The 12,744-nt window shown below is 41.0% G+C and overlaps 1 protein-coding gene across 2 annotated transcripts in view; it reads left to right on the forward strand.

Annotated features, from left to right (window-relative positions):
* Nucleotides 1-5,800: 5,800 nt before the first annotated feature.
* Nucleotides 5,801-12,744, forward strand: part of STAM (signal transducing adaptor molecule) — a 33,308-nt gene continuing 26,364 nt past the window's right edge. Inside the window, exon 1 of one of the 2 annotated variants that reach the window (XM_075746305.1) lies at nucleotides 5,801-5,992. In XM_075746305.1, coding sequence (XP_075602420.1) covers nucleotides 5,953-5,992 — 40 coding nt within the window. In that variant the 5' untranslated portion in view covers nucleotides 5,801-5,952. Of the gene's footprint in view, nucleotides 6,041-12,744 lie in introns of both variants that reach the window. The other variant, XM_075746306.1, reaches the window with a different exon arrangement.

Genomic DNA, 12,744 nt, shown 5'->3' on the forward strand with positions numbered 1-12,744 from the left:
TAGATGATAACTTAAAATTCTGTAAAAGGAGAATTTGTTAAAAAAATTAACAACTGAAAGTCTGCTTGTCCTTCTGCCCTGTCTTCACTTAATGCTCCCAACACACTTCGCAAGAACAAAGTGTTGAGACAACAGACTTATATATAGTACTTGCACACTATTTTAGGTTTATGGTATGTAGTAACCAGTGAGGTATTCAAGGATAAATGCAAGTAAACAGAATTTAGCTATGTCTAAATTGAACAACACAGTGTTTACACACTTCTTGTGCATTCATCAACGTGTGTACATCTATTATTTTATTTACTACTTTAGGAATAGGACAGAAGATGCTTTCAAAAGACGTGGTGTAGAATGAATTACATAAATCTTGTTGGAAGAGCTAGAAGATGTCTTTGTATTTGGCGCATCTGAAGCAGTTAGATTTTTGCAGTGCTACGGCAAGATAAATGATTCATATTAAGCATCTGACTGTACAGTTCAGTAGTCAGCAAAGGAAAACAGGCGTCATGAACACAAGCTGAAGTGAAAGTTTATATTTCTGTTATAAAAATACAAAAATTCTGGTGTGAACATTTAGAAGTCTTTGTATGAAAACTATTGATTCTACATATCTGAAAAGCACTGGTATATTTATTTAATGTTCTGAAAAGCACTGGTTTGAGATGTCCTTGTGTAGTGTTCTATTTAATCCTGTTCAGAAGCAAAACTATAACCCAAACTGCAGTGTTGAAGAACACAGCCATGGTAAAGGGAGATGACTATCCTACTCATCTGAGTTTGGTTTATCCAAACTCAGTGTACTTTTTGCTATAATAGACTAATTGGACTCTGTAAAATAATTATTATTATGGGATATTTTGGACTGTACCACTGTTTAACTATCCTGACATTTTTTTTTTCATTGCTGGTCTTGGATAGATTTATGTATAGACTGGTCCCACAAACTGTAATCTGTGCAGTCGGCAGCTTTGCACACTACGCAGACTGGCTGTATCAAAAAAAAGCTAGCTCCACGCTAATGTTCTAATTATATAGATATACATATAAAATGCTAAAAACTTAAAATTAGTACCATTAACTTCAATGGTACTGTTCACATGAGTAAAATAAAGTACATGTTGAAAATTCACTGCAAGCATAAGATATTCTTAAATTCCTTTCCCTATATTATGCAATAAATGTAATATTTTTCTTAAATAAAGAAGCTTTGCTACCTTGCCAACAGACATCAGGCAGATTTTTCACCAAGTTTCACAAAACACACTTCAATAATATTAAAAATACCATCTGATTTTCACTATATTTCAGTGATAGCTTGCTTGTGTGAGCACTACAATCTCTATAGAGGAGACTGCTTCTGTTATTAGTTTCAGAGCACGCATGATCTTTACTTGTTATTTGGTTTTATTTCAAGGACTTGAGTTAAAAAAGGCTTTTTATCAAGGGAGTAGTGTTCCAATCTAACTCCTGTTATGGCCAGTGGAAGTATTTGTTTTCCTTCTTAGGACAGTGGTGGAGAACGAAAAGATTAATTTTAACCTGATTATTGGTTGAAAACCAGTCTGAGTTACCAGCAAGGAAAAGTGACCATATTGGGTGTAGTCAGTTTGTCCACGCTGAGAACAGGTGTTCCTGCCAAAAAAAGCACGAGGACAAGTGGTTCCCCATGGCAGTGTCAGGAAGCTGGCACAGTGATGCTCCCGCCAGCATCCCCAGAGAAGCCTGGGCACCCAGAGGCCCCATCAGCTCCCAGATTATCTGCTTCTTACAGGTATATCACAATACGTCTCTATAAGCTTCCTAAAGCAAATCGTATAAACATATTTTTGTGTTTGACTCTGGTGAACTTGTTATCCAAAATCATTTCACAAAACTGCAGTGCAAACATGTGAAACACTACTTCAGGTGAGTTGGTTTGCAAGTACTGCTGTGAATACAGAAAGACCGAGGAAGACATAACCCCTTGTTTCTGGCATCTGTATGTGCAAATATTAACTAGAAAATTGCACATTACAATTTTTAATGTGGGCAGGGCAAAGTGAATTATTTTATAAAGTTTATTATTTGAATACTTGCCTAGTTCTAACATCACATGGATTTGAGGGAACTCGAGCTATATGCTTCATATAATCCTACTTGCATACTTCATAAATATTAAGACCAAAAAAGACAATTAAATAATTTTAGCCTGACTTGTTGTATAACAGAGGACACCAGATTTACTGTATTGATATGTTTCATATATTGTCTTTATGGTATTCTTATTTATTTTCTTACATAAGTAAGCCATGCAACTTGGACACTTGCAAAATATTAGGACATGTACAATAAGATTATAGATGGGAAGCAAATCACTGTAGTCCAGTACTTAGAACACTTAGAACACATGGCCTGTGACTGGGATAAATTTTATGTTAGTCATTTAATGGTATTGTTATGCATTATAGCACCTTGTATGCCATCCAAAACATTGTGCACTTACCCTGTCAAAGACAAAAGCTGTGATTAAATGGACTGCTGGCACTTTCTCTATCCTGAACCTTCCTCTTTCCCTTTGATTTTCTTTTCTGCCCAGCTTCCAGCTCTGAAAGCAATGTACACAATGGACTATAATGAAAATGCAGTTAAAATAGAGGTCAGTGTGACCGATCCCTGAGACAATCATTGGTCTTCATATCTGCCTCCTTGCTAAAAGTATACTGGCCTGACTTTTCCCTGGAGTTATACACCTTATCTTTACAGTGCAGTAGCTAGCAAACTAATATGTGCTAAAATAAAAGGGCATGCTAAGTATAATATTCCTCCACTAAACTGGAACTGCAGTGGACTTCCCCTCCATGGCCATAGTGTTTTTGTCTTCCTCTAAGAAATATGCTTGTCTAATGCAGATGTGTGTCAGCTGAGTGATTGTAAAAAATATTAGAACTTCCCCAGCAGATTGTCATTTATAAGTTGCTGTTCCTAAGTACCCTTTCCTACTGGAAGACTATAGGACTATAGGGAAATGAATCATTGTGTATCATCAGAATCGAGAATTAACCTTGGTATGGATAAAGCCTTGTTATAATTTAAAAAATAAGTAATACATTATATAAACAAATAACAATTAAACAGTTACTCAAGCAAATTTAGAAGAATGTCACATCTTTAAAATCCAGGAATTGAGTTCCACTGGCAATTAACTGAATACATAATACTGAATACATTCTCTTCATAGTATCTGAACAACTGTACTATATAAAAAGTGAAGTGTGCAAAGAAAGAAGTCCGTACCAATCATTTGAGTCTGTTTACTTTGGACAAAAACAGCATATATTTTAAAAAAAACAAACACCCTACCTAAAACTTGCTAAAAGGCTCTCTGGACACAAGTCCTAAGTCAGAGAACTGCTGGGTGGATAAGCTCCTCTATGAAATCAGTAGAGTCAGACCGTTGCAGAGGCCATCTTCGGAACAAGCTCTGAAATAGAACAGATGAATAATCCCCTGGACATGCCTGTTTTTCTTGACCCAGCCTGGTGAAGTGCAGTCCCCAGCCGTGCCTTCCCACCTCTCCCTTGCCTGGGATCTAATTGCAAGGTGAGTCAGATGAGTGACATGATCCAACAGGGAACTTTCTGCAGGGAGGTAGTTTTCTGCTGGATCGTGCAGCCACAAATGAATTGGATCAAATTCCAAATCTAATACGAGAAATGTGGTGGCAGCACATAGTTGCAGGCACAGGGAGTGCACTGTTGCTACATTCTCTATCAGCTGTAGTTACCCTGAAATTAGATGCAATTTGAGACTGTACCTTTGAACCCGATTCCTTACTTTTAGATAGCTAACTTAGGCAGCACGAGTCCCGTTTCAAATGCAGTAGGAAATAATACAAACATTTTGAACTACATCCAACAAAGGAAGCTTAACACACTTTTTTTTAATAGCACACTCATTATACTACTCACACAGAAGGTGGAGAAGCTAGTTTCCATAGCCATCTGTGTCTGAGAGGGCAAACCCCTCACTTCGTGGAAGAGTGCTCTAATCACCACCCATTGCTGTGCCCTGAAAGACTGCTAAAGCCATGGGACAGGGAAAAGAGGGAGATACGATATAACACAGAGTATTCAAAGGTCTCTTATACTTCACACCGTGTTCAACAGAAAAAAAAAAATTGTTGCGGAAACAAAACACAAGCCATGACTACAGAGCCTTAAGATGCTCCATGAGTACAAACTACCTTTTTCAAAATGTTGAATAGGGTGTTGCCTGGGAAGTACAGTTGGGTTGGAATCCTTTTAGGCTGAAGGCAGTCTAAAAACCCAGTTCCCCACATCTCTTGTGTTTGCTCTTACTGCAGGACTACTGCAGAAAAGCTCCACTTGTTTTGAAAGGATTCGTACAATTCATTTTGAAACCCATCAGAGGGAAGGGATGAAAAAGGAGGGGATAAAAGAGGCTCCGTGAACATCTGCCATATGTCTTTTGTGAACATAATGGGAGATGATGAATGGTGAGGAGGTAAAGCATCCTCTGAGAATATCTAGCAGATGTCTCTGAATTGAGACAGAATCCAAACAGAACACCCAGTTCCTTAAAAGTAGTCAGTCCTAAGCAGTAGATCAATGCTGACCTGCATCAGCTGCTGAAAGCAGTTGTCCTGCATAGGGAAAGGAGCAGAACTTGTGATCCTGGAAAAAAATTTAGTAAAATAAGGAAGTGCCTAATGACTGTAAATCCCTGTGGGAAGAGGCTTGGTGTGCAGTTTTCATTTAATGTGTCAGAAGTCTGCCTAATGCATGCAATCGCATTCATTATTGAGCATGGTTAGTGCTATTGATTGCATCTAGTGTTTCTGCATGCAAACAGTAGTCGTGTCTTTTCCATTTCTTGTTTGCACGCTTGTAATGTGCCCATATCGCTCTTTGAGATGTCTATGACTCTTCCCTCACATGTGTACGTGTCCTTTTTTGTGACCCAACTAGTTCAGAGTAATTAAACAGTACTAAAAGTCCTTAAGGATAATGACTTCAGTTTTACGTAAGAACAGGCAGCACGTGTCATAACCTAAGAGTTTAATCGTTATTGCAGGATACATCCCATCGAAGCCAACAAGATACTCGTATGAAGTGAAGAAGCAAGATATGACTGCCCAACCAAAGCCCACAGGATATTCAAGGCCCTGTGAACAACTGATGGCTACTGATCTCAACACGGGTCCAAGCGTGGAGAAGCTGTCAGGCTCCCGTGCCATGCTGTGAAAGACACCATCGTCACCACCACCCTAGACCTTCGCTGTCAGGTCACCTACTTCAGAAGCACGATAGCAGTAACAATGAAAAGACTCAGTCAGCCCCATGTATAAGGAAGCTCTGAAAATTTTCTATAGGGACTGAACGTGTCTGAGCATGAAACCGACCCACCTACTAACTAGGGAGGCACGAAAGAGCTCGGCAGAACTAAATAAGATAACCTCCCGCCTTGAGCCGTCCTGCCGGCCCTAAGCTGCCTGGCCTGGGGCGGCGGGGCCGACTGAGGCCGGGCCGGGGGGGCAGTGCGAGTGCCTCCGGGGAGCCGGGCAACAGGCGAGGCCAGGCCAGGCGCCCGCCCACACACCTGGCCGAGCTCGGCGGGGGCCAGGCACAGCTCGGGCCGCGGGTGCCTGCGGAAAGGTCCTGAAGGGCCTTTCTGCCCCGCCGGGTCCCGTTCCCGTGCGTTGTGCCGCCGCCGCGGGGCGGGCCGGGGGCTGGAGCCGGGGCCGGGCCGGGGAAGACCACGGGCCGCCAGGCGGCGGTGGGGCCAGCTCCGGTTTCCCAGCATGCTGCGCGGCAGGCTGGCTCCCCGGCCCTGGGAGGAGGCGGCGGCGGAGGTACCCCGGGAGGAGGAGCCGCCGCTGCCGCCGCCGAGGGCTTCTCGTTCCGCCGCCGTGCTGCCGGGAGGGGAGGGGTGGCCGCCTCGCGCCCCGCGATGCCGCTCTTCGCCACCAACCCCTTCGACCAGGATGTGGGTGAGTGGCTCCTGCTGGCGCCCCGGTCCGCCCCGGCCTCCCGCTGATGTAACCCCGCGGCCGGCCCTCCCTCCGACCCCGCTCCCGCCTCCGGTTCCCCCCGCGGGCTGCCGGCCCGCTTTCCTCCAGCCCTCTGCTGCTGCTTAGCTCGCCGACGTCCGCCCGCCCTCCCATGTGGCGGGGAGCCGGGGGCAGCAGCGGCGACCAGGCCGTACCGGCGGTCACGGTGCGGCGGGGAGCAGCCGGGCGGGGGGCGCCTCCTGGCAGCGGGCGGCGGTGACTGCGGCCTTGTCGGTGACAGCCCGGGGGCGGCGGGGGCTGCTGCGGGCCCTGCCTGGCTTCATGTCGCTGGAGCATGGGGGGCGAGCACGGGGATGCTTGTGGGGAACAAGCTGGCCTGTTTAGCAGAAGCAACGTTGCAGCATAGCAAAACAAATAGTGAGAAATGCTTGTGCTGGAGTGTTGCTGAAAGGATGAAAAGTAAAAAGCTCCATCTACAATTGCTTCAAAGACAGGCATGAGAAAATAGTCAAAGTGTTTTGTATTCAGTGCTTTAAATTGAATTCCTGTGGGAGCTTTCTTTTTCCCTTTTGAGTGAAACTTGGTGTGCTGTCATCAGGTTTCATCCTTACCTTGCTTGTTCCAAGGCCAGACTAGATGGGGAGGAAATGTCTGGCTTGTACTTGACAAAAATTATGCTTAATGCTCATGTATCCAAACTGAAGATAAAATAACACATAGGCAGTTAAAAAGTCATTTTGCACATCTGATTTGTGATTGTGCAATATGGTTTGTCTCCTACCTGCTGCTGATGTCTATTTTACTTTGCGTAATAAAAGCTTTGTCTGGGGAACAGCAGAATATAAAGGGACTTTTTTTCATATTTGGATAAGTGCTCCTCAAACCCACCCCGATTATTTTCTTACAGCAATATAACCCTGCCTGTGTTTCTTGGAACAAATTTCTTTAGTAGCCTTATACTTCCAGCACCTTTCAACTACAAATACATTGTTTCTTTCTTAATGTTTATCCAACTTTAGAAGTCATGGCTCCAATATAATTCTTCCAGCTTTTCAGAAAAACAACTCAAAACTGTTTGAAAAGTATGTATCTCTTCGGGGGGCGGGGGGAAGGGTTAGTGCATACACAAAGGACTGTGACACAAATTATGTATGTATGTTACCAGGAATTCTTAATCTGTTGCATCTTAATAAAGCATAGCTCGCTTTTCTTCTCATTTTGAACAGTTAAGAACACTTTTCCACCGAAGACTGCCCTTCAATTTATAATTTTCTTGGTGGCAAAGTTGACAGTGACTTATTTTGAAAAGTAGTAAATAATTTTTCCTAATTGTTTTGCTGTCTTGTAGTGCAATTTGGCAGTTGAAAATGAGGAAAAGATTGCACTGCTTGCCAATTTTCCGTGGACCATTAGATGATTGAAACATTGGTAATATTATCTGTAAGAATCATTTGAACTAATAAGATTAAAATGTGATAGCTGAGGTTCTGGCAATTTTTTTTGTTTTACTTCCTAAGGCCGCAGTCTAGCAGTGAAGATCAGACTGCTTGAGTGGGTTTCTCTAGAGCAAAGTCTGATAGATGTGCTTGTCAGCACTGGAAGCTTCATAATGCACCCAACAGTTACTTCGGTGGCTTATTTGCTGTTTTCGAGGTGCAGAGGATGCTAACACCTTACCTACTGTGCTTGCCTGGTACGATCACCAGTAGATATTTTTCAGAACCGTTGTTCTGCATACTGTATGAGCACAGGGAAGTAACCACTCATTCCCAAATTGTTCTTGGAAAAGCAGAGAGTGGGCAATGGGCTAATTTTCACCAGTAAACATAGCCTCTTTTTGTTGGCCCCTTTCATGGTGTCCTGAGGGAGACCAAAGGAGCGGCAGGCTGTTCATTTGGTGGCAGCCTACTTTCAGGAGCCTACTGCCTTTATCCATCACTTAACTGGATTTGTGCCAGGGAGATGGGAGTGATGAAGTCTCCTGGAAAGTGTCCCTGGGCCTTTCTTTCCTGAGGTCCCTTGGGAATGTGCTGTTATCTGGATGAACTTCTTGGCAGGCTTCAAAGATAACGTCAGCTGTAAAGTAAGCTCTCATGTTCTCGGGAAACTTCCAAAAGTTGTCAGGCAGTAGTGTTATTTTGCAATTCGTTTCTCAGAATGAAAGTTTGAGTGCTCTGCTTTTGTTCTTGCCCAGCAAGAAAGTTTTTTTTTTGAAAATCATATACCTGAAGCAGGAAGGCAGTAAAAAGCTATTTCATATGAATTTGGACATTGTGTAATTGATAGTATTGCTGTGATAGCCGTGCATTTTTGTCTGCTGGACAGCTAATCAGTACTGTGTAATAGTTGGAAATGATTTTGGAATCATTTAGGGTGATGGATTGCAGACAACACATCTGGAACTAAATTGTTTTCCATTGTTTTGAGGACCATAACTACCTCTAAGTTCGGAAGGAGAAATTTCTCAGTTTCGCCAGTCACCAGTTCATGATTTAACCATGATTCCCATGGTGCAATTTCTTGCAATAAAATACTCTTGCTATTTAAACTCATTCATCTTTGGATTTATTCCCTTGGTTAGTCAACATCTTCAAAACCATCCAATTGCATGTCTCTCTGAGCTGGGCTTTTCTCTGTTTAGGCCAGGTTTGCCAAAAGGAGGGAAAACTGTTGCAGAGGAGATTCTTGACCCCAGATAATTATGGAGACTGCAGACTGGCTGCAAGGGAAGATGAATCCCAAAGATTGCTTCAGCTTGTCACGAGCCTCATGGCATTCTTTTGTCCAAGTTGGCCTACTGCTTTTCTCAGCATTGTTTTATGGAGAAGGGTATTAACTATGAGCTAACAGGGAGGCTGAGTAGAAAATGTGTGGGAATGGAGCTATAGCCACACCCCTTTTTGGTTATTTATAAATGTTTATGAAAAACAAGAACTTCTCACTAAAGATACCTTCAGTGTATGTTCTCAGTGAAAAATGGCAACACTGACAGGATAAAAATGAGTGGAATACCCCTTCTGTATGAGAGCCAAGAAGGAAATATTTTTCAGTATCCCTTTCTGAAAATGAATCACCAGACTTTGACTTCAGCTGGGCAATTTGAAGCCAACATAGTATGTTCTATAGGCAAAGGAATTTTTATAGACTGTACTTTCATGGTAATTCTTTTTCTTTACTCCCAGGGAAAAGCTGTCATTCCCCTCATTTCAGCTGTGATGGAGTACATTATAATATGAAAATTCAGAAGAATCATAGTTCTCCAACATGTAAAATCTGTTTTTCTAGCTGATAAAAATAACACTGTATATTTGATGTGAAAAGTTAAGTCTCTTGCTGATCTTCCTTCTGAAATGCCACTTCTACTGTGACTTGGTTTGTGGGGCTTTGCAAATAAATCCTGGCACTATTTATTAGTATAACATGCCTGTGATACACCATGTTTGCAGAATAATCATCATCGTTCTCATATATCTCTGATCTGCTCACCTTCCTGCTTTGTTGTAATATTTCTGGGTGAAAGGTAGTTTGAGTTTCATGGATTTTTATTAGAGTTTGCCATAAGATGTCTAAACATTTAAATTATTTTTGCCCTGCTTGTTTTCAGCGTTGTCTTACCAGATCTGGAATCCTTTTGCCTTTGTTCTGCTCAGCTTACTGAGTTGAGCGATGTCTGTTTTGGCTGGGCATGGTGAGATCCTACATAGTCTTCTGAAGGAATGAGTTGAGGTGGCCTCATGTCAGCTCAGTCACTGCTGCTTGCTTTGCTCACCTTGGATCAGCTAGAGATGCTGTCATAGGACACTTTCTACAAGTACTCCCATAAGGACTTTTTAGGAATATGGCAAATGGGGATACAGTTAAACTGAAGAAGTTGGTTAATAGCTTTTTTTAAGTTAATGGTTCAACGAGGAGTTCTAGTTCCTTTCTATGGTGGCATTGGTTGTTACAGGTTATTTTCAATCTTGTCTAAACAGAATCTGGTTGGACGTATTCCTCTGTGCCATTCTGAGCATGCTAGTGAAATGCAGAGTGGTTAAATTAAAGTGGTGGCTTTTGTAGAATGGACCAACAGATGCATTTGTTCATTATATTTGACAGACAAAAAGAACAAAATTAATTACTTTTAACTTCAGTGATGTGGAATGGGATGTAATCAGAATTTCTTGGCAGCTGCAAAAAGAAAGAAAAAATTGCAATCAGTTTCAGTCTTTCAGGACTATTTAAACTATATTGAAGAGATGAAGAAGTTACATTTATGTTTTTATAATGCTTTGGAATGTTAGTATTTGCATTTTTATATAGAGAGCAAAAGTTATTTATTTAGCCTTTGGAAGAAAACAAGACTTTCAGTGGTTGGTGGGGAAAGAAGACTGAGGGGAGTATTGGATTCTTTGTTAATTCTGTGGTGTTTACATAGATATAATGGATTTTCGAGGATTCTTTATTATGCTAGAAACTGGTCGTAATTTTAGTCTGTGAGTGAAGACTTTCTTTGGCCGTTCTTTTGAAGACTTTCTCTACCTATTCTTTTCTTTGTAACTTCAATTACTGAGAACTTCAGTTTTTCATTTTAGATATGCAACTGGGGAAATGAAATTATGTCCATGAAACCTTAGTTTAGTAGAATATTCTGACAGTTTTTACTCGTATTTATTTTAACTGCTTCAAATAATGTACATTTTAAGTGTTGGGCTTGGAGGTGTTTCATAGAATCATAGAATGGTTTGAGTTGGAAGGGACCTCAGAGATCATCTAGTTCCAACCCCACCCCGGCCCTGGGCAGGGACACCCTCCACTAGACCAGGTTGCCCAAAGCCCCATCCAACCTGGCCTTGAACACTGCCAGGGAGAGGACATCCATAACTTCTCTGGTTTTGGTCTGGTTTTGTTATTTCTTGAAATTCTAGGTAGTTTTAACAGAATTTTATCAATGTTCCAAGCCTTCAGGTTTGTGTAAATTGGAGGGAAATGGAGCCTCAACAAAATTAATGAACTTTACAACACAAGGAGAGGCTGGTTTATTTAGGTATCCCAAAAAAGCCCATGCAAGTGCCCATGTACTTTGACCGCAACCAAAGCATAACTGATCTAACTCCTATATTTAGATCTTTCTGGCCTGGCTTCTGATCAATAGGTGTAACACTGTCTCCTGGTTTTTTTGGTATAGTATTTCAGAGTGACTAGACAGCATTTATACTGAGGAATGGTGTTTTCTTTAGAAGGCAGATGATGATGTTCAGGTTTGTATAAATTTTATTCAGAGATTTAGTTGAAAATTAAAAAAGAAGATAGAAAATATGTTTGGAAGTATGATTTCAGCATCTAGATATTTTATTTGAAGGACATTGTGTTCCAGAATGTATTGAGAAATTTTGAAGATAGACACAGCTGGGATTTCTATCAGAGGAGATGCATTTTCCTTCAGCACACTCTTAATTATTTGTTTTATACGTGATTTATGATTATGTTTATGCATTTGAAGCACCATTTCTGACTCAGGAGTTACGAAGCTGCAAATTGTTGGTTGATGAAAGGTGTGTTGTAGGGAAGTACAACTCATGCGTACCTTATTCTTTTTTATGTTTTCCTAGGCATGTCTGTCTTTAGGTATAATAAATATTAGAGACTGAATGTTGGGCAAGATGAAGTTGGTCTGTCTTGGTATGATTAGTATTCTGAGTACAGAAGAAGTATAAAGGGAGAGGCCTGATTGAAAAATGTTACATATTGGTTTTGTGTGTTTTGTTTTTGTTTTAGGAATTAAATAAATTGTTGAAGTTATTTAGAAAGGTGTTCTTATATTGTGCAGAATCATTGTTATTGTTGTTGTCCAAAGAAGCCGTAGTTCTAAGTATTCTTTTCCTCTGAAATGATGGTGCTTATCACTTTGTCTGTCTGTGTGGAATTAATTGTAAGGAAATAATTTTAAATAACTCCTAGGAAAATAAAGGTGAAAGTTGAAGATCTGTAATGGAAAAAAAAAAAAAGGAATAAAAGCAGTCACAAAATTTCAAAACTACTAATTACAATCTATAGTCTTGCACTGGTTAAAGTTACTACACTACTGCAGTTACTACAAGTAGGTCTTGCTTGTGCTAGGAAGACAATGCCTTCAATTTGAGTGATACAGCTTTATGGGAGAGAGGTGCTTTGGAAAACTAGAGACAAAGCTCCATCATGTCTACCTCTGTGTCATGTTAGTCCTGTTTTCCTTTGTGTTTAACATAGCATTAGTAAGTTTCAAAGAACATTGATTTCATGAAGGATCCAGCATTGTCTTTAAAAGTTGTTTTAGTGAAGTCCGAACTGTTATCTGATCCTGGCTTGGCATTCACTAAGTTGAATAAGATTTTGTAGCAATGATGAGGTAGAGGAATAAGGTTTGAAGTAAACACTATTGCAATGGCAGAATTATTTTTGATCAGAGATAGAAGATGAGAATCTCCTGTGCTAACCTATCCTAAGACTTTGAAGACTTTAAATGCAAATGTCTCTTTTCGCCTCCCTGCCAGAGTCTGACAGTGACATGTCAGCAGTACCTGAAGGCTAGTAGGGTGCCAGCTGTTAGTCAGGGTAAGTAAATACTGAATGCACATAAAGTTGGTTTTTTTGACTGTGAATGTGTGCCTCAAGTTAGAAGAGAGAGCATTCATGGGTTTTAAGTGATAATAACGTAAGAAGTTTAACTTAAGTAGCCTTAAGTCATAATTTTGTCTACAAAACACTGATGC

This window comes from Balearica regulorum, chromosome 2 (genome assembly GCF_011004875.1).
Source record: "Balearica regulorum gibbericeps isolate bBalReg1 chromosome 2, bBalReg1.pri, whole genome shotgun sequence".
In the NCBI taxonomy this organism is placed as follows: Eukaryota; Metazoa; Chordata; class Aves; order Gruiformes; family Gruidae; genus Balearica; species Balearica regulorum.